This window comes from Ursus arctos, unplaced genomic scaffold, assembly GCF_023065955.2.
Source record: "Ursus arctos isolate Adak ecotype North America unplaced genomic scaffold, UrsArc2.0 scaffold_19, whole genome shotgun sequence".
NCBI classification, from domain to species: Eukaryota; Metazoa; Chordata; class Mammalia; order Carnivora; family Ursidae; genus Ursus; species Ursus arctos.
The window spans coordinates 47,132,807-47,154,912 of record NW_026622863.1 but is presented as its reverse complement, the minus strand read 5'-3'; the positions used below and the strand labels follow the sequence as shown (position 1 = coordinate 47,154,912).

The 22,106-nt window shown below is 38.4% G+C and overlaps 1 protein-coding gene across 4 annotated transcripts in view; it reads left to right on the top strand.

The window, feature by feature from the left end:
• Positions 1–12,553, top strand: part of ZNF112 (zinc finger protein 112) — a 49,656-nt gene extending 37,103 nt beyond the window's left edge. For all 4 annotated transcript variants that reach the window (XM_044378168.3, XM_057314439.1, XM_048223951.2 and 1 more), the window contains one exon: positions 9,139–12,553. In XM_044378168.3, the coding sequence (XP_044234103.3) occupies positions 9,139–11,636 (2,498 nt within the window). In that variant the 3' untranslated portion in view covers positions 11,637–12,553. The remainder of the gene's footprint in view (positions 1–9,138) is intronic.
• The last annotated feature ends 9,553 nt before the right edge of the window (positions 12,554–22,106 follow it).

Below are 22,106 nucleotides of genomic sequence, written 5' to 3'. Positions count from 1 at the left end.
TCTCAGTTAAGATTCAAGGTCACACATGATACAATATATTCTTTAGATATGATACATTCTTTAGATACAACATGTTCTTTGTATTTTTAATATATTAATGTTTAATTTAATTTAATTAACTAATATTAATACACTGATTTTTCTCTTCAATGATACCTTGGAGAAATCCCACCTACTCAGAGATTATAACTTTTTTTAAAGTCATGGCTATATAATACAATATGTGGCTATAACATGCATCATTTTGCCATTTTTTAATTGATGGGCATTAGTTTATCCCCTTCTTTTTTTACTAATATGAAAGTACAGCAATAAAAACCCCAATCTAAATGTCTTTGGATACTAGTGATTTTATTTCTGTGGAATAAATTACCTAGTGATTCAGAGATTCAAAGAGAAAACCCATCCCTTACTAAGCTTTAACTTTGGAATTATAACCCAAAGAGACATAATTATCCTCCATTGGCTTTCTTGCAGCCTGTAGCGACTGATTTAATTGATTTGGGTAAAGAAACATTTTTAAAATTAGTATTCTTACAACCACTCTCTTGGCAGGTCCCTCATAGAAGAAATCTCTCCATTTACAGTAGGAAAGAGAAAGATGTCAATAAATAACAGTTTCTAAACTATTCATTTCCTTGCAAGATTTTCTAACTTACAAACCATCCATCTTGTCCAAAGTTGGCATCCACACAGATTCCCTAGATTCCCTTTTTCTGTGTCAGGCAACGAATATTCAAGATGAGAAAAACTATACTTATAAAATGAGTATGTATTCAAAATGCATTCAAAGATGAGTATGTATTTCCTCATCTTTACTCCCTCCAGGTTAACCATTAAATAAACAACTGTTAAAGTAGATATCAGACGGTTTTCAAATCTTCATTCTCTTGAGGATCTAATGTATAACTTCCACGGGTGACCACTGTAAACTGAGAAAAAGAAGAAGTGGTAGTCTCAGGGTTCACGTATCCTGAGGGAGAGAAAGAATCTGTTTCAGGTGGTAATTTGTTCCTTGTATTTTGAAACTTTAGCCCATGTAGGCATGAAACCTACCCGTTGATATTTTTCCACGTTTCTTTGAACTTTGCATCTGAGCCTTGCTGTTGTTTCATTTTGAAGTTAATACCTTCCTCAAATACTTAGACAAGTGGTTTTTCATACTTTCTCAGTCACGGCCCCCAGTCTGTAATGTGACCCAGTACAGACGTATGTATACTCGCATATCTGCACATCTGAAATAAGCATTTCACGCAGTGATATCTGGACATGCAGTGCACCTCTGATATTTTCTGGGTTTTTTTTTTTAATTGCATGCGTAATCTACTAAATTGATTTTAAGCCTCACAAATGGTGTCTCACCATCAGTGTTCTCATGCTCTTCGAGGTCATACGTTCTAATTATATCCAACAGTATCTCATAATCTATTTTCAAAAGTACAGCCTTCCCTGCTGGTCACCAGATTGTGTCTTCTATATGGAAAGTTGATAAGCATAAATACTTAGAGTAAAACCAGTGATTTGTGATCCATGTCTACATAAAGTCAACTTATCAACCCACATAAGTAAACAAAATCTGTTTCATGGAATTGCCTGGTTAATTCTGTCAGAGGTAGAGAGTCAGCGGCCTGTTAGAGCCACCTGCAGCCCTTGCTGCCGTGAGGCGCCAGTCCCCAGGGGCTCTGAAAGATGACCTTTAACCAGCCCTGTGCCTTAGCAGTGCTAATGAAATCTGAAACTCCCAACAGGGATGGAAAGAAGTTTCTGGTCTGTAGGGCCAGGCAGGCATCATGGTTCCACAAACCAAGGGCTTCTGGGCTTTTCTTTCTTCCTTTCCTTTCCTTTTCTTTTCTTTTTTTTCTTTTCTTTTCTTTCTTTGATTTGCAGTGTCATCTCTAATAATATCCAAACCATTCACTTCACTAACCATGAGATCCTTACTTTTAGTAATCTCCATCTTTTTTTTTTTTATTTTTACATTTTATTTATTTGAAAGAGTGAGAGAGAGAGAGCACCATCAGGGGTGGGGGCAGAGAGAGAGGCAGACTCCCCGCTGAGCAGGGAGCCTGACGTGGGGCTCGATCCCAGGACCCTGGAATCATGACCTGAGCTGAAGGCAGACGCTTGACTGAGCCAACCAGGCGCCCCTTCATCTTTCAAGTGATAAGGTGCTCCCTGAAAATTATCTTGCTCTTCTCTCTCCTTTTGGTAATTTGCTGGCTACAGCTAGATCTGAATCCACTAAACTTTTCAGAAAAATATTTGGCAATTTTTATTTTCTCTGTGGGAAGAGACTGGAAGGCAGCAACTCTGTGCATCAATGAGCACAATACCTGGCAAGGGGCCACACCAAATCCACAGGGAAGCAGTGCTCCCTCTCACCAGGGATACATTTTCATGTTCTTGATAGCAAATTCTTGTGGCCCAACTTTTCTTATTTCTCAAAGGCACTAAACATACCTCAGTCCTTCCCAGTTTATATTCCTAGCTACTGTCCAGCCTCCTAGAAAGTCTGGGGATGGAATGACAAACTCCATAGCACACGTCAAGGATGTCAGATACACCAGGAGGAGTGTTGTGAGATTTTTATATCTGTCGACAACTGGAGAGAAACTTCCATGTACGCATTACCAGGAGCAGCTTGGGCATGAGTGTACATGTGTGTGTTTTATACACACACACACACACACACACACACACACACCAAAGGGGCACAACTCTTTTGGTTCTAATGACTCTTCTGGTGTCCTAAGGGACCCTGGGGCCAGAACCAGCATTTGAGCACCTTGAGGAAACCCAGAAACAAACTTCCCCATCAGTTAAGACCACAGTATTTTCAGAATACATATTAAGCTCTTTCAGTATTGAAGCTTCTCTGGCTTCATAGCACTAATTCATTTTTTTTAATTTTTAATTTTTATTTATTTAAAAAAATTTTTAATAATATTTTTTATTATGTTAGTCACCATACAGTACGTCCCTAGTTTTGATGTAAAGTTCCATGATTGATTACTTGCGTATAACACCAGGTGCACCATGCAATACGTGCCCTCCTTACTACCCATCGCCAGCCTATCCTTCCTTTTTTTAAAAAATTAAGTTCAGTTAGCCAACGTATAGTACGTTATTAGTTTTTGATGCAGTGTTCAACGGTTGATTAGTTTTGTATAACACCCGGTGCTCTTCAGATCACGTGCCCTCCTTAATGCCCATCACCCAGTTACCCCATCCCCTCCCCTGTTCTGCAACCCTCAGTTTGTTTCCTGGGGTCCAGAGTCTCTCATGGTTTGTCTCCCTCTCTGATTTCTTCCCTTTTTTTTTTTTTTTTTTTAATGCCATGAGGGGCGCCTGGGTGGCTCAGTTGGTGAAGCATCTGCCTTTGGCTCAGGTCATGATCCCGGGGTCCTGGGATTGAGCCCCTCGTTGAGCTCCCTGCTCAGTGGGGAGTCTACTTTTCCCTCTGCCCCTCCCCCTACTCTCTCTCTCTCTCTCAAAGAAATAAATAAAATTTAAAAATAAAAATAAAATGCCATGCGTCTACTGATGGGCCAGATTTCTTCAGCATTATCTTTAAATAATCTCTTATAGATATTTTCTTGCACTCTAATCTCCTTCTCTGTCCCAACCTGATTGTCACTCCCACAGTGAAAAAGAACAGCTGAGAAGTTGGTGCTTTTCTTGAGACAGTCCCTAAGAATTCCTCATCTTTAATTCTGCTTCAGTTTATTATTATCTGGTACTGAACAAAGACACTTCCCATTCCTGTCAGTGGGTCTCAGCTGTTCTCAGCGTTTGCTTCAATGATTTTCATTCCCTTACGGCGTACTAGGGTATCACACATCACTGCGTTAATAATCGCGGCAACTGTAGTTTAACTTCACGTGTTAACCTTAACTAAACCTCAAGGGTTTTTTTTAAAGATTTCATTTATTTGGGAAAGAGGAGAGCACACAAGCAGGGTGAGGGGCCGAGGGGAGAGGGAGAAGCAGACTCCCCACTGAGTGCTGAGCCCAATGCGGGGATCAATCCCAGCACCCTGAGATCATGGTCTGAGCCAAAGTCAGATGCTTAACTGACAGAGCCACCCAGACGCCCCTAAACCTCAAGTTTTGTGGTTTTTTTAAAATAATTTTTTATTATGTTAGTCACCATACAGTACATCATTAGTTTTTTTTTTTTTTTTAAAGATTTTATTTATTTATTTGACAGAGATAGAGACAGCTAGCGAGAGAGGGAACACAAGCAGGGGGAGTGGGAGAGGAAGAAGCAGGCTCATAGCAGAGGAGCCTGATGTGGGTGGGGCTCGATCCCATAACGCCGGGATCACGCCCTGAGCCGAAGGCAGACGCTCAACTGCTGTGCCACCCAGGCGCCCCCATCATTAGTTTTTGATGTAATGTTCCATGATTCATTGTTTGCGTATAACAGCCAGTGCTCCATGCAATACGTGCCCTCCTTACTACCCATCACCAGTCTATCCCATTCCCCCACCCCCTCCCCCCTGAAGCCCTCAGTTTGTTTCCCAGAGTCCACAGTCTGTCGTGGTTCATTCCCCCTTCTGTTTACCCTCCCTTCATTCCTCTTTCCTTCTCCTACCGATCCAGTTTTAACACAACCTTTCATAAATATTTAGTGACACCAAACAGATGCTTATCTGGAATTACAATTCCCGGCCAAAATTTACATTTGCCTTACCTAACTTCAGACATAAGGAAGATGTGGAGAAAATGGCCTGTTGCTAATAAAATATACAAATCTGCTTTTTAAATTACACGTATGTTTAGTCTGTTTTTCCTTATAACTTTTTTGATCGTTAATAGTGGTTCTGATATCAGATCTCAGGTTGTGATAGGCCGGCCAGTTTTATGCTCTAATATAAAGGGGTGTGTTTGTTTTCTGCATTTTGCCCCTCTGCTCCCACTCTATATAACCTGTTCTTGTTTTCATACATTATATGTTTCCCCCTGCAGACTGAATTGAAACTGTGATTCTAAAATTATAGCCTCCTGGCATGGAGTAGGGGTGGCAGAGCCATTTTTAACATGGATGATTAGAAAGTTAGAATTCTTCTCAAGCTCACATGGGACTTTCACCAAGAGAGACCGCAGTCTGAGCCGTAAGACACACCTTACCAAATTTAAAAGAATAGAAATCATACAATGTCTCTCTCAGACCACCATTGAATTATACTAGAAATCAATAAACTAAATAACTGGAAAATCTTAAAATATATGGAGATTCAACAACACATGTCTAAATAACACATCGATTAAAGTAGAATCTCGAGAGAAATTTAAAGATATTTTGAACTAAATGAAAATTAAAACACAACTTACCAAAATTTGTGGGATGCAGAGAAAGCGGTGCTAGGAGGGAAATTTAAAGCACTAAAGGTATATATATTAGAAGAGAAGAAAGATCTAAAATCAACCATCTAAGCTCCTACCTTAGAAAATAGAAAAAGAAGAGCAAATTAAATCCAAAGTCAGCAGAAGAAAAGAAATAATAAAAATTAGAGCAGAAATCATATTGAAAACAGGGAAGCAATAGAGAAAAAAAATGAAAACAAGGTCTGGTTCTTTGAAAAATTAAAATCAGTAAAGCATCTAGCCAGGCCAACTAAGAAAAGAGAGGATACAAATTACTAATACAAAACATGGAAGAGGGGACATCACCCAGGTCCTATGGGCATTAAAAGGATAATAAAGGAATACTGTGGACTAACTCTAAGCCCACAGATTTGATAACCAAGATGAAATGGACCAATTCCGTGAAAAGCCTAATTTGCCAAAATTTAAACAAGAAGAAATCGACCATCTGTTAAGGAAATTGAATGGATGACTGATAACCTTCCAAAACAGAAAGATAGAACTCTTTCAATTGTGAGGAAAAGCAGTGGAGACACAAGAAATCCTCCAAAGTTTAAATATACTCTCCCAGAGCTAAGTCTCAGTTGTGGTGAGGAGAGGAGCCAGCTGTGTATTTGTCTGTATCCTCTACTGCCCGCAAGTGCCTTCTTCTCTCTTACTATCTAAAAGGTCAGTAAGACTCCGGGAAACAAGCTGAGGGTTGTGGAAAGGGAGGTGGGTGAGGGATGGGGTAACTGGGTGACGGGCATGGAGGAGGACACGTGATGTGATGAGCTCTGGGTGTTATATGCAATTAATGAATCGTTGACTACTACACCAAAAAAAAAAAAAATGTCAGTAAGAATGAAGGGTCATCTCAGCCTGGGTCACCTGAATTGATATTCTCGACTAACTTCTATCAAAAGAGGAGAGAAAAAGAAAATATAAATTGAGATTTTTTTCCCTCTTAATTCATTATTATTAACTATTACTAACTAGCTAACTATTAAATTTAAAGGACTTGGGGCGCCTGGGTGGCACAGCGGTTAAGCATCTGCCTTCGGCTCAGGGCGTGATCCTGGCGTTATGGGATCGAGCCCCACATCAGGCTCTTCCGCTATGAGCCTGCTTCTTCCACTCCCACTCCCCCTGCTTGTGTTCCCTCTCTCTCTGGCTGTCTCTATCTCTGTCGAATAAATAAATAAATAAATAAATAAATAAATAAATAAATAAATTTAAAGGACTTGTTTGGTATTTACAACACCTATAACATTTTTGTTGTTGAATTCGTTCATAGAGGATGCTGGCATGATTGACTTTCTCCAGCTCTAAAGCAGAATAACTAAGAAGATGAGATAAATTCTCAGCTTTCCTACTTGAAATGAGGTCTTTTAGTGCTCTTTTGCAGTGCATATTTTCTCCATCAGATAAGTTCATTTATGAATTTGACTTAACACAATTTCTCATCAGCACCCTGCTTTTGGTACTAAGATAGAACTTAAATGTTGAGAGAAGGAAAGGAAGTGTCGAGGTGTTTAGGTACGCACCACTGGCTAAAGGAAGTTCAGGTTGCTCTTGTTAAATGTGTGATTTTTCCATAGAGCCTGAAACTAAGTGAAATTACTTTTTTTCCCCTTCCTGTATTGCTTTAGCATTGTAAAGCCACTGGTCAAAAGGGAATTTTAATCTCTTAAATATTTGAGAGGGGGTCATGTCATAAATGATGTACAAATTCTGTTGAAACTGGGTTTTGACCAGCAAGCCGCCATCATGTCCTCAAGCACCATGTCAGTCCCAAAAGATAGAACATATTAAACTGTATCTCTATGGACGTATACTGAGTGTTTCTGAGGATACCAAACAAAACTGTAAGCATTATGATGAACTCTAGCTGGAGGCCAAACTTCTCATGCATAAGCTATTTACTTTATCTACCTCCTGTAGTATGGCCCTTCACTTCATCTTTAGGTGATAAAATATTAATGTAATAATTGGAAGCTTGGCTTTTGAGAATCCAGAGACATCACTAAGTGGTTTGTTGTTGTTGTTTGTTTGTTGGTTTTTGGCGAGGGAGGAGATTGACAAGGGTGGGGAGAGAGACAGAGAGAGAGAGAGACTCTTAAGCAGACTCCAGCGCCCAGCCTGGAGCTGACTCGGGGCTCGATCTCACAACCCTGAGATCATGACCTGAGGTGAAATCAAGAGTTGGACACTTGGGGCGCCTGGGTGGCGCAGTCGTTAGGTGTCTGCCTTTGGCTCAGGGCGTGATCCCGGCGTTCTGGGATCGAGCCCCACATCAGGCTTCTCCGCTAGAAGCCTGCTTCTTCCTCTCCCACTCTCCCTGCCTGTGTTCCCTCTCTTGCTGGCTGTCTCTCTCTGTCAAATAAATAAAATATTAAGAAAAAAAAAGAGTTGGACACTTAACCAACTGAGCCACTCAGGCACCCCACTAGCATTTTCTTTTAAAGTACCGAGAGGAACACGTATGGATGTGCCATCAAGTGTTACCCTGCAGTCACTGCAGTGCCCTGGAGCCTAGTGCCACCCAGTCATCAGTGGCATTTTCTTTTTTTCTTTTTTCTTTTTTTTAAGTTGGGGATAATAGGGGGTTACCCATAAGATTTTATACAAGAAAAAATACAGTATTTTAGGTTATTTTAAAAATTAAAAAGACTCAATCCACAAGAGATTCCTGTGACCTTGGCTTTTCCCATCAGCAGGTGATCCCCTAAGTGTAGCCCTGCCTCTTATACAGCTTTTCAACTTTGTGGCAAAACTGCCATCACCAGTTTCTTTCCCATGAATAACACATATACGTGCCCTTTTAGTTCTGAGAGTGAGAATGACTCACCCTGGGATCTATTCATTATATGCTGTCTGCTTGTAAGCTGAGTGTTAATAACTAAGTGACAGACCATTTCCACCCAAATATGCCTGTCCTCAACTCTTCTGGTACTTCAGATTTCCTAAACATCGAAGTATTTTTCCAGTAAAAGGACACAAGCCAAAGTCAGTGTTCATTGAGTTTTGGTTTTTGATGATTTGCCTCAAAGGACACCTAAAGGTGCTAGGGAACTTTGCTGTGCTCCCTCCCTCCACCTCCATTTTTTTTTCTGTCTTTGGAGTTGAATTCTGTCACAGTGTTTCACATTCTGACCAAACAATGGCCTTTACTAATTGTGAAATACCTTTTTTTTTTTTAGATCAGTTGAAACTTATGGCATACAGTGACTTAGAAGAGTTTATTATTCTCATGAAGATAAATAGCTTATTAGAGAGAGGCCATATGATGCCTCGGGCATAGAGATCTGTGCTTACTTTCCTCTGCACAGCATTTAACGCTTTCTCCTAACACAAACTAAAACATTGCCATACCCACATGCCAGAGAAAACAAAAGTTATTATCAGAATAAAAAGCATTTGTCCACTTGAATCCTATTCTTTCTAATTTCAGAATACCCCCTTCTATTTTGTCCTTGGGATCTCCAGGCAACCCATGATAAAACTTACATGGTTTTACTAGGCCTTTTGAATAGGGCTACCATGTTTGATGTTTCCAGGTTGTGTTGCAAAGCCCTGATTTTGAGGCATACAGATAGCCTGAATTATGTGGAACCCGGAATATGATACAACCAAAGAAGAGCCATTTTCTAAGTACTCTTAGAAGTAGTAACATGAATTTTCCCGTAGTTCATCGAAGTTTCATGTCATGACCTAAGTGCCAAATCTTGAAATCTCTGAATAAAAACATTCACTTGTGCACATGTCTAAATTTTCTTTATCATTATAGGAACCAAGAGTCAACACAATATGGATAGGAATCAAGAAGTGGGATTAGGCTACATTTCTCCCAAAGAGCTTTCTTCCCAGAAGACCTGGCAACAAGGTGCAGGAGGGTTAACCAGGTGTCAAGATTCCATGAAAAATTTTCAAGGGAATATTTCTCAGTTGCACAAACAAGGTGATTTCCCCTGCCAGCTTTGGGCAGGAGTACCAATTCATATTTCTGAAGATGAGAACTGTATATTGACTCATACAGAGGATGTTTCCAATTGCCTAAAAAGTCAAGAATTTCCATCTTGGAGATCCCAGCATTCTTGGAGGAAAATGTATCTGACCGAGTCACATAATTATCAATGTAGATGTCAGCAAATTTTGATGAAGAATAATTTCTGTAAGTGTGACCGCACCAGTTGGATATCACATCACAATGATAATGTGAGAGTACACAGAAAAGAAAAAAACTACAGCTGCCATGACTGTGGAGGGAACATGAAGGTTTCATTGCTTAATCAAGACTTAATTCAAACAGGGCAAAAGCCCTACCCCTGTAATGAGTACAGAAGAGCCTTCAGTGATGATTCCAGCTCAGAAGTTTATCAGCAGTTACACTTAGAAGGGAAGACCTATTCCTACAGTCCATGTAGAAAGGGCTGTAGTTATAGTTCAGCTCTTCATACTCATCAGAGTGTTCATAGAGGAGATGATTGTGCTTTTGAGAGTTCACATCTGCAATCCCATCAGAGAGAACATACAGAGGAGAAGCCATGTAAATGTGGATATGGTGAGAACTTCGATCAGTGCTCCTCTCTCAACACTTGTGAACTTAATCACACAGGGGCGGCATCCTATAGATGCAATATTTATGAGAAAGACTTCAGTCATAGCTTAGACCTTAATAGTATTTTTAGAGTCTGTACTGTGGAGAAACCCCATGAATATGAGGAGAATGGGAATGTCTTTAATCAGAGTTCTTGTCTTCAAGTCCACCAGAAGATCCACACTGAAGAGAAACTATACACAGATGTGGAATATGAGAAGGGTTTTATTTGTAGCTCAAATCTTAACATTCAGCATAGAGTTCGCATGGAAGAGATTCCTTATAATTCCAAGGAATGTGGTAATGACTTCAGTCTGGTCTCACATTTTCAGGACCTTCAGATAGTCCACACTAGGGAACAACCGTATAAACATTATGCATGTGGTAAGAGCTTCAGCCAAAATTCATATCTTCAAGATCATCAGAAAATTCACATTGGAGAGAAAGCTTACAAGGACTGTGGGAATGGCTTCAATTGGAGTTCAAAACTTAAAGATCGTCAGAGAGTCCACGCTGGAGAGAAGCCATACAAATGCAATGCATGTGGTAAAGGCTTCAGTCATAGATCAGTTCTTAATGTTCATCAGAGAGTCCACACAGGAGAGAAACCTTATAAATGTGAGGAGTGTGACAAGGGATTTAGTCGGAGTTCATACCTTCAAGCCCATCAGAGAGTCCACACTGGAGAAAAACCATACAAATGTGAAGAGTGTGGGAAGGGCTTTAGTCGCAATTCATACCTTCAAGGCCATCAGAGAGTTCACACTGGAGAGAAACCATACAAGTGTGAGGAGTGTGGGAAGGGCTTCAGTCGAAGTTCACACCTTCAAGGCCATCAGAGAGTCCACACTGGCGAAAAACCATTCAAATGTGAAGAGTGTGGGAAGGGCTTTAGTTGGAGCTTTAATCTTCAAATTCATCAGCGAGTTCACACAGGAGAGAAACCCTATAAATGTGGAGAATGTGGTAAGGGCTTCAGTAAGGCTTCAACTCTTCTGGCCCATCAGAGAGTCCACACAGGAGAGAAGCCATACCAATGTGACGAGTGTGGTAAGAGCTTCAGTCAGCGATCATACCTTCAAAGCCATCAGAGTGTCCACACTGGAGAGAGACCATATATATGTGAGGTATGTGGGAAGGGCTTCAGTCAGAGAGCATATCTTCAAGGTCATCAGAGAGTCCACACTAGAGTGAAACCATACAAATGTGAGATGTGTGGGAAGGGCTTTAGTCAGAGTTCACGCCTTGAAGCACATCGGAGGGTCCACACAGGAGGGAAACCGTACAAATGTGAGGTATGCACAAAGGGCTTCAGTGAGAGTTCACGCCTTCAAGCACATCAGAGGGTTCACACCGAAGGGAGGCCCTATAAATGTGAGCAGTGTGGTAAGGGTTTCAGTGGGTTTTCAAGTCTTCAAGCTCATCACAGAGTCCACACTGGGGAAAAACCATACAAATGTGAGGTGTGTGGAAAGGGCTTCAGTCAGAGATCAAACCTTCAAGCTCATCAGAGAGTCCACACAGGAGAGAAACCATACAAATGTGATGCGTGTGGTAAGGGTTTCCGTTGGAGCTCAGGTCTACTTATTCATCAGAGAGTCCACAGTAGTGATAAATTCTATAAAAGTGAAGAGTACGGTAAGGATTATCCTTCATCAGAGAATCCATACAGAAATGAAGTTCTATAAAATATTTCTATTTGTTTTGAAGTCCTCAAATAGGAACTGAAATTTTCCATTCACTAGAGTTATTATAGTAGAAAAAATTTCTTTAATGAAAATTTAATGTTTCTGCCCAGCCTCAACATGCACAATAGTCAGACCACACAGCAGAGACATCTAACAAGAGAGTTTCCATAAGGGATTCTGTCATAACAGGCATTGCACGTAACTTTTAACTATCATTGTACTAGCGCTTATAAAAGGTAAGAGTAACAAAGGTACAATGATGAGTGTGCCTAAATCCATGTCCACTATCATGTAAGCTTAGTGAGGGAAGGGGCTTCATTCATTGCTGAGTTTACAGAACCATGACATTGCATAACTCAGTGTAGGTGTTCAGTATGTTTTGCCTAATGACTAAAAATGTATAAAAGTATCATGCTTAAAATTTTTATGAAGCTCATTCCCCCCCCCCAAGAAAAACCCATTTAAAAATGTATTTGGAGGAGGAATCCTGCAAGTAACCTTAATATAAGCACTTCAAGTGGGAAAATATTCCTTGAAATGTAGGATATCAAGCAATATTGCCATCTGAAATTACATGAATTTGGCTGTAACTCTGTGGGGATTGGTTCCCATCCTTTGTCCTGTCTTAAATAGGATGAGCTGAATTCTTACCATTTGGTCTCTTTCTATACAGTATACCATCAGTTTAAGTTTAGCACTGTGTGTGTGTGTGTGTGTGTGTGTGTGTGTGTATACACGTATGTGCACTTTAAATGACAATACAAACTGATAAACAATGTTTTTGGTTAAACTACATTTTACACAATTGACTTTTTACTCCTGCCTTGTGTGTTAAGGCAGTTTTACTGTAATATTTGCAAAGTGTCAGAAATGGTTACTAATGAAAAATACTTTCTTAATAAATGTCGAAATCACAATACTTTGGTTCATTAGTCTCCATATTAATGTCAAAGTTCTTTTGATCTGACTGATTTCTAAGAGTTATAGCCTTTGTCCAATTCAAACCTCCTTAGGCAGAATCTTTGATGCTTTTGTAGGGCTTTAATTTTATCAGGTTCTCCATCCCTGTCCTCCCACTCACACAAAGAAAGGAAAAATCTTGAGTTTTTCTAAACATCTTGTCAAATGTATTGGTTATTAAGATAGAAGTGTCTTTTACTTGCTAGTCTCTATCTTCCAAAAACAATGCATTCTGTTGGTGGGATTAAAAAATACACAAGTTTGTTAGAGTATATATATAGTGTACACGTACTATATATAGTATGTATAGTATTTCTAGGTGGGTATGCATATTTTACTGTATACATATGTATGGAAATTATATATATAAAATATGCATAGCCCCCTGGAAACATAGAATAATACATACATACATATATATGTAAAATGTGCATACCCACCTGGAAACAGATTAATAATTTATGATAAAACAGTTTTAATAGAAATAATTTGTACAATGAGGGTAATTTTTTAAACTGGAAATAAATAGGGGTTTGAATAAATTTCTCCAAGTTCCTATAAAATGGAGTTACAGAAAGTAAGGAAACAATCTAAAATGACAAGAATCGTGCCTATTGTGTAGTGAAAATGTGGATTGTACCCTCATAATATCCAGTTAATTTAAGTCTGTATACATATATGTTCAAATACATGCTTCATAGATGATGTATGAAAGATTATTCATCATCATATATACAACAGTTTTCTCTGAGAAGCAGGATCTTGGCTTAGTCTTTTCTTTTTTGTACTTCATTTAAAGTTTTTTTCAACTAACATTTACCAATTTTATTGAAGTAGTAAAGTACTGGGATATCATCCTCTATAGTTAGGAACTCATAATGTGATTGCTCTATTTCACTAGATAGCATTATGGCCAAAACTAAAGAATAAAATTCCTGAAGTTAATTTTCAAAATTCCCTGGGTTTTTGAGGATAAAGATAAATTAGGTGTCAGCACCTTTATCTTTCTGTGAAATTTCTTTAGGTCTCAAAAACCATGCAGCCTAGAATGCCCTAGTACAATTCGGTAGTGTTATAAATTGGTGCATTATCATTTTTCTATTTCCCTCCTTGGATGATCAAGGTGACCAAAGTACCCACTTAACCTGGCTTCCAAGGTGCTATTTCAAGTTGCACAGTATCATCAGAAATCAGGGCTTTTAGTGCATTTCTTTACTGTCATCACCTACAAGGGAAGATCATGAGAGCTCCTGGTGGTTTTATCATTTAGGGTGCTTTTAGTTGTAAGTGATAACAAATGTAACTTAGAGTTGCTTGAACCAAACATATTTCTCCAGTTCATATAAATGAAAAGATACAGGTAGGTAAGACTTGGGTCTGGGTCAGCCAAGGAGGTTTTGTATTGCTTTTCTTGAATTCTCTCACATCTGTTCTTTTGTGTGAACTCTTGTCTTTAGATTGGTCACAAGATGGCAGTATCACCTTTTTTGCTCACAGATGAGGGAAGAGGACTCTGTCTCATTTTTAGGGTTATGTAGTCCTACTCCCCCAAATGTATAAGATCTCTGTCCTCTCCAGTCCCCACTCAAAACTGAGACTGATCCAAGACAATAAAGAATATCCCTCTTTCCCGTAAATAGGCTAGCTTGCTCCTAGTATTAAGCAATAGCAGGCTACATCAGGAAAATGGCAAGAACATGGACAGAGAATCCTGTGGCACAGGTACACAGGGATGGGCAAAAGCTGAGGGTGAAGAAGGAATATTGAGAAAAATCCTCCAGCACTCCAGCCCCTATGCTAAGCACCAGGTAACATTATAAAAATTTGAAGTGGTGTACTGAAGATAAACTATTGCAACAACAGAATTTAATTCCAACTTCATTCCTGACCAGATTGGTTCACCCTAACATCCATGCAGAATAGCAGTACCCAGTTGCAAGCAAAAAAAAAAAAAAAAAAAAAAAAAAAGTATTTACTTTCAGTCCCCACTGTTTCATACATGTTGTTTGGCATGCAATCAAAAAATTACAAGATGAAAAGAACAAACAATCCTCTGCCAAGCAACAGCAGACTAATTAATAAACCACACATTAAGATGAGCATATTTTGGAAATATTAGAGAATTTTACATAACTGATTGATGTGTTGAGTGCTTTTGTGAGAAGGGGAGATAATATACATGAATAGGTGGGGGATTTCAGTGGAAATTAACAAAGATTCAAATAGGAAACGCTGGAAAAGAAAATTTGTCACAAAGGATGCTTTGAAGTACTCGTGAGTAGGCTCAACAAAGCTGGGAAAAGCATCAGAACTTGAATATAGGTCAATTGAAATCATCCAAACTAAAGCAAAAAATGAAGAACACAGACTATCAAAGAACTGTGGGAAAACTTTTGTATGGTCTAATATATATAATTGGGAATCTAGGAAGAGAGGAGAGAAAGAATGAGAAGAAAAATATTTGCAGAGGTAATAGCTGAGAATTTTCTGAAAATAATAAAAGACCTCTACCAGATTCAAGAACCTCAAGAGTACCCAAGCAGGATTTAAAAACAAACAAAAACTTGATCTATTATTGCCAAATAGCTGAAAATGAACAAGGCAAAGGAAATATTGACAGCAGAGAAAAAGGACACATTACATACAAGGAACAGAGATGAGTAAGAAAGCAGACTTCTTATCAAAAACCATTCAAGCCAGAAGTCAACGGAGTGATATCTTTAACATTCTGAAACAAAATACTGTTAATCAAAAATTCCTAGCCCAATGAAAATGTTTTTCAAAAAAAATGCAAAATAAAGATTTTCAGATTAATAAAAGCTAATAGATTTCACTACCAGCAGATCAGCACTATAAAAAATATTAAAGGAATTTTTATAGACAGAAAGTATATACCAGAAGTAAATCTGGACCAAGAGACGGAAGAAAGAAAAAAAAAAGAAAAGAGAAAAGGAAAAGAAAGAAGGAGAAAGAAAGGAAAGAAGAGGGAGGGAGGGAGAAGGAAGGAAGGAAAGAAGGAAGGAAAAGAGAAAACAAGAAAGAAGGAAAGAAAAAGGCGGGAGAGAGGAAGGAAGAAAGAAGGAAGGAGGAAGTAATGGAAAGAAATGGAAAGAAAGAGAATGAACGAACTTGGAAAATGCTTAAAATTGAGGCAAATATAAAATAGTTTTTCTTATTTTTAATCACTTGAAAATACTCATTAAAGCAAAAATGTGAGCAAAGTTCTGTGAGTTTATAGCATATATAAGAAGTAAAATTTAACAATACCATAAAACAGCAGAGAGAAATTGGAAGTATGCTGTTCTACACTACATGAATCGGCATAATATTAGAAGGTAGACTGTGAAAAATTACAGGTGCATATTATAAGCCCCAGAGCGACCATTAAAAAAATTTAAACTGGTATATGGCTAATAAGGCAATAGTAGAGACAAAATGGAATTATTAAAAAAAAAACAAACCTCAATCCAAAAGCAGGAAAATTAAATAAATAAGACATGGTAGAAATAGTAAACATTAGCATGATGGTAGGTTCAAATCCTGTGATATCAATAATTACATTAAATGTAAATGTTCTAAATATACCACTTAAAACAGAGATTGTCAGATTGGATAAAAAAGCAAAACCTAACATATGCCATATGTTTTCTGTAAGAAACACTTTTTAAATATAAAGAGGTAAGTAGGCTAAAAGACTAAGGATGAAAAAAGGTATGCCATGCTAAAACTAATCAGAAGAAAGCTGGACTATCTATATTCATATCAACAAAGAATTCATACAAGGATTATTACCAAGTTTACAGCAGGTAACGTACAATTCTAAATGTGTATGCACCTAACAACAGAGTTTCAAGATTCATGATGCAAAAACTGATAGACAACCAGAAGTATATTTGGAAAACTAAATAGTTCTCTTAGTAACTGACAAAACAAGATGACAGAAAATCATTAAGGATGTAGGAGACTTGACCAACACTACCACCCAGCTTGACTTCTTTGCCATTTAGAGAAGACTTCATCCAACAGTGGTTGAATACACTTTACTTTCAAGTGCATTTGGAACATTTGCCAAGATAAATCATATTCTGGGACATAAAGCAAACTATTCCAAATTTAAAAGTAAAATCATGCAAAGTACGTTCTCTAAACCAAATGGAATTAAACTGTATCAAGCAAGTGATACCTGTTGCCAACCATGAAGAGCAGCAGTTCCAGAATGTCAACCCATTGCATGGCTTGCAGGTGTCAAGGTCCCTGTAAATATTAGGGACAACTTCACGAGAAGATTAGGGACACCTTTATGCCTATAAAATTAACAATTTCAGCAAAATGTATGAATTCCTTGAAAGACACAAATTACCAAAGCATACACAAGAAATGGACAGCCTGGATAGTCCTATATCTCCTAAACAAGTTGAATGTGTAGATAAAAACCATCTAGCGCTGAGTGTTACATGCTACTGATGAATCACTAAATTCTACCCCTGAAACTAATAATACAGTATACGTTAATAAAATTGAATTTAAATTTTAAAACAGTCTAGCAAAGAAAATCTAGGGGCAAATGACCTTACTGGCAAATTCTAGCCAAAGGGCATGAGGGAAATTTTTGGACTGATGAAGTGTCTCGTATCTTGATTTCAGTGACGTATATGTTAGTCAAAATTCACAGAACTGTATACTAAAAAGAATAAATACCATATGTAAATTCACCTCAATAAACTGCCTTGAAATGAATGCCTGGACATTGCAAATAAAATTGTATAGAAAAACTCAATGTGTAAGTGAAAATATTTGAAAATTCAAACTCACCACTCAAATACATACTGTGAATACTTTGATCTATGCCTCATGTTACACAGGTAAATACCTCTGTATAATATTTTTCAAAACTACAATTACAACATGCATACTACTTTTTAACTTTTTTTTAAAAGATTTTATTTATTTATTTGACAGAGAGAGAGAGACAGCCAGCGAGAGAGGGAACACAAGCAGGGAGAGTGGGAGAGGAAGAAGCAGGCTCTCAGCAGAGGAGCCTGACGTGGGGCTCGATCCCAGAACGCTGGGATCACGCCCTGAGCCGAAGGCAGACGCTCAACGATTGAGCCACCCAGGCGCCCCTACTTTTTAACTTTTAAAAATTCATCAATATACTAAAAACATTTACCCTATCAACAAATTAATCTACACATCCTTTTATTGGCTACACAGTATTCCACTATGCTTATGTATCAATTTTGACTTATTTCTTACTGATGAATATTTTTCACTCTCCAAAAAGTCAATGGAAAATTGAGAACCACAAAATTTATATTCTTTCAATTCTCCTATTAACTCCTGCAGTCACACAAAGTAATCAGTTGTCATAGCAGACTCACATGAATCATAGTCCTTACACAACAATATTATTAATGATTCAAAGCATATACAAAAAATCACATCCAAATGCAGCTTTCCTTTAGGAGGGCCTCAAAAACATGTAACATACAGCTTCCTCACAAGTCCTGTTTCTTGCACAGGAAAGCATTTTGGGTAATAACAGAGGAACACTAAAAATGTGTGTCAATATTTGCCCATATCAGGCCCAGATGTAGCGTTGCTTTTTTGAACAGCCTGGAATGATGAAGCACAGCTTGTAATTATGCATGAGGTAGCATCTTGGCTTCATAGTAACAGCTGAACATCAACAATGTGTGTGATGCATGTCAGCTCAGAGGAAGCTGTTTGGTTTGGGAACTCCTAGATTTTATATTTGACTACTCATTCATGTAAGGATAAAGAGATTGCATTATGGACTTTATTTCTGCAGCAAACCATATTCCAAATAAACATAAATTCTGAGTTTATTTGCAATAGGCAATTTGGATAGACCAGGTATACCCAGTTAAAACCTTACTTTTAAATTAGAATTTAAATTTATTGATTATCTTCATGCTAGTAAATACTACTAGCATTTTTACATGGTGGTCTGATTGAAGTCACCATTCCTCGGATATTCCAGGGAGAGGTGGTACGTTACTGGACCAATATTAATTATTTTCATTTTTGTGGGAGGAATTTTTAAGAGAAAGATTGGGCCTAAAGATATATATTTTAAGTTTGATTCCCAAACACCTTCCTTCCAAAAAGTGTATAAAAGTATCCACTTTCCCCACACCCTCATGAACAATGGATATCCATTCCCCATCAAATAAAGGTGATCTGCTTTACCCACCTGCGCCCAGAAAATTAATTCTTTATGAAACATGATAAAATCATCCAGAACCTTCATAATTGTTCATACAAAATATCTGGCATTCAAAAAATTATCAGGTTTGCTAGGAATCAGGACCAGATGAACAAAAACAATTTGGGTGATCTCGATATTAGAGTCATCTGACAGACTTAAAAATAATATTGATTAAAACATTCAAGAAGACAGATGAAAGGATGGAAAGTTTCACCAGAGAATTTGAACTCCTATGGAAACCCTAGAACCAAAAAATGCAATAACTAAAACTAACAAATGATAACTAAACTTATTGTGGTGATCATTTTGCAATATATACAAATACTGAATCATCATGTTGTACACCTGAAGCAAATATAGTATGTCAATTATGCATCATTGTTTTAAAAATGTGGTTCTTCATCACCCAAAGAAACCTGGATTCCATGGAACATCTCAGTCTCCATGCAGGGGCTTCAGAGAGCCAGGGAATCTTCCAAAATTACCTGTAAAATTGTTTGAGTATGTTTATTTGGGGGAGGAAAAGGGTCTATAACTTTCATCAGCTGCTAGAAAGGGATTTCTGACTCCAAACCCCCCAGAAGCTTCAGAATCAGTGAAAGTCCTTGCTTTCTTAGCATGGCTTCTGCTGTACTCATGACCTAGCCTGTTCCCACTTCTGGACATCTTCCAAAAATAAAAATAAATATAAAAACAAACAAAAGCTACCTTCTTTATTGCCTACCTGTATTAGTGGGGATAGGCCAGCTGCTGTAAATCAACCCCCACATCTCAGGAGCTTAACACAATAGGATTTTTTTTTCTGGCTCATTGTCCAGTAGAGAACAACTGGTTAATGGGAAGCTTCCCTGTGATGAATCTGAGACCCAGGATCTGTCATCCTTTTGGCTCCAGCCTCCTCAGTGCCCTTTTCATTCTGTTGCAAACATGGGAAGAACAAAGAGGATCAAGCATTGGGGTTTCCCTGGACCAGGCTTGCAAATGGTGTCCAAGGCTTCCCTTCACACTCCACTAGCCTGAACCCAGTCATGTGACCACATCTAACTGTAAGGGAACCTGGGAGATGTGGTCCAGCCCCAAAGGAATAAGTGGGTGTGGGGAGCAGACAGCAATCTCTGCCACACCTGTCAAAAAAAGAAAAAAGAGGGCGCCTGGGTGGCACAGCGGTTAAGCGTCTGCCTTCAGCTCAGGGCGTGATCCCAGCGTTCTGGGATCGAGTCCCACATCGGGCTCCTCCGTTATGAGCCTGCTTCTTCCTCTCCCACTCCCCCTGCTTGTGTTCCCTCTCTCGCTGGCTGTCTCTATCTCTGTCAAATAAATAAAAACAAAAATCTTTAAAAAAAAAAAGAAAAAAGAAATTGGTGCACTTAATAGTACGTTAAGTACAGTTTACACTCTTGTCGTTGTGAGTGTAAACATTTCTAGGAAGTTAATAGCTCAGTAACTCAAGCTTCTCCAGGCCAGACAATCTACCTCAAATGCACTATGTATGTAGTCAGTGTTTCCAGAACAAATGGGCAAAACAAATCATATTTTTGGTGGAGAGAGACTTTTGGAAACCAAGATTTAAGATTTCAACTAACTTAAGCAATAGTAGAGTTCTAGAAAATGAAAACAGGAGAAGCCCCCCGCTCCTCGATAATAGGAATTTTCCCTAAGATATCCCCGAGGAAGCAGTTATGTAGCCTCCTATTCCAGTCAGTAAGGACCTACGTGATGTCATTGCATTTAGGAAATTGAGAAAAAGGAAAACTGCATGATGTGTGAAGAAATCATGCAGGTGAGAGAGACTCAATAGTCACAGCTAGTTAAATGTTATCATCCTGGGGCCCTGTACACCCCACCAAACTTATCCATGTAGAGCAGGCAACAGTGATGTCATGGGCTTTTCCTTCTCCCTCAACTATGGCTTGTTATTACACTGCTTTTCTTCAAAAATAGGATATATTATCTAGGTTCCACATAATTTGAGATTTCCATTATTTCTCCTAAAAGTTGTGTTTCTATTCTGATGAAGTGGACACATCCTAATTGCAGAAATGAAAAAAAAAAAAAAGAGGCTCAGGGAGGTTAAGGTGCTGCTTTATTTCACAAAAATAGCAGAAACTGAAATGATTAGGCTATGATTACTTTTGGATTTTGCTGTAAAATTTTCAAATACTCAAAAAGAGTAGTAAAATGGACTCCTCTGCTCCCATCTGATTCCACGACAATAAAGATTTTGCCGTATTTGCTTTATTTGTTTATTCATTTTTGCTGAGGTATGTTAAGTTCCTTTTTTTCAGCTCCCTCCTCTCTGAAATCTGTCTCCCATTCTCTAGTTGGGGTGGGGTGCAGTGCTGCCTCTTTGCTGACATTCACTCAGTTCAAGGGGCAGGGATAGTCAATAGGGCTCCTCCTCACAGTCCCTGAAGCTCCTGGGAGAAGAAGGCAGCCCCTCATTGGTCAGGGGAGGAATGGACAGCAAGGCTCTGCCCACAGCCTCCCAGACAGCCAGGCTGAATGAGGTGGGGGAGAAGTTTGGCTTTTTTGTGGCATTATAGGAGAAAGGATTTAGTTAAAAGGGCTCTGTCCAGCAAGGCACACACATACATCAGGGAGCTCACCTTTAGATTATGCCTCAAGTTCTGATGTCTTAGTTTACCTGCCATCTTCTTTCCACTTTTCAGAATTTTATTAGTTTCCCTATGTTTTGTGTGTGTGTAGGAGTTTTTCTTGTAAATAACAGGAGGAATAGGCTAGAATGTGCTTAGTGCATCTTGTTCAGAACTGGAAGCCCACAGCTATCTTTTTTAAATTTCTTGAGATGGATATGTGTCTTACTGGTTTTCAGCATTTATTCTTTTCCAATATACGTATTTAATTATTTATATTTCCTTTAAAGTATGGCTCTGGTTGCATTCCATAAATGTTTATATGTGTTATTTTTATTACCACTTAGTTTAAAATATATTCCAGATTCCACTGAGCCCATCCACTGAGCTCTCAAGGATGGAGAATCCATGGTTAAGATTGATTTTCTTAATTTTCAGACATGCTATAATTGTCTAATAAGGATTTTATTAGTGATTTTTAGCTTTATTGAATTTTGGCCCGAGAATATGCTTACATCATTCAAGTGTTTTGAAATCTTCTGCTATTGCTTTATGCTCCAGCATGTGGTCAAATTTTGTAAACATCCTATATACGCCCAACTAGATGTGTACTCTGCATAAAAGTATTAGATCAGATTTCCTGATAATGCCAGTTCTTCCATATACTTAATGTTTTTACTGTTT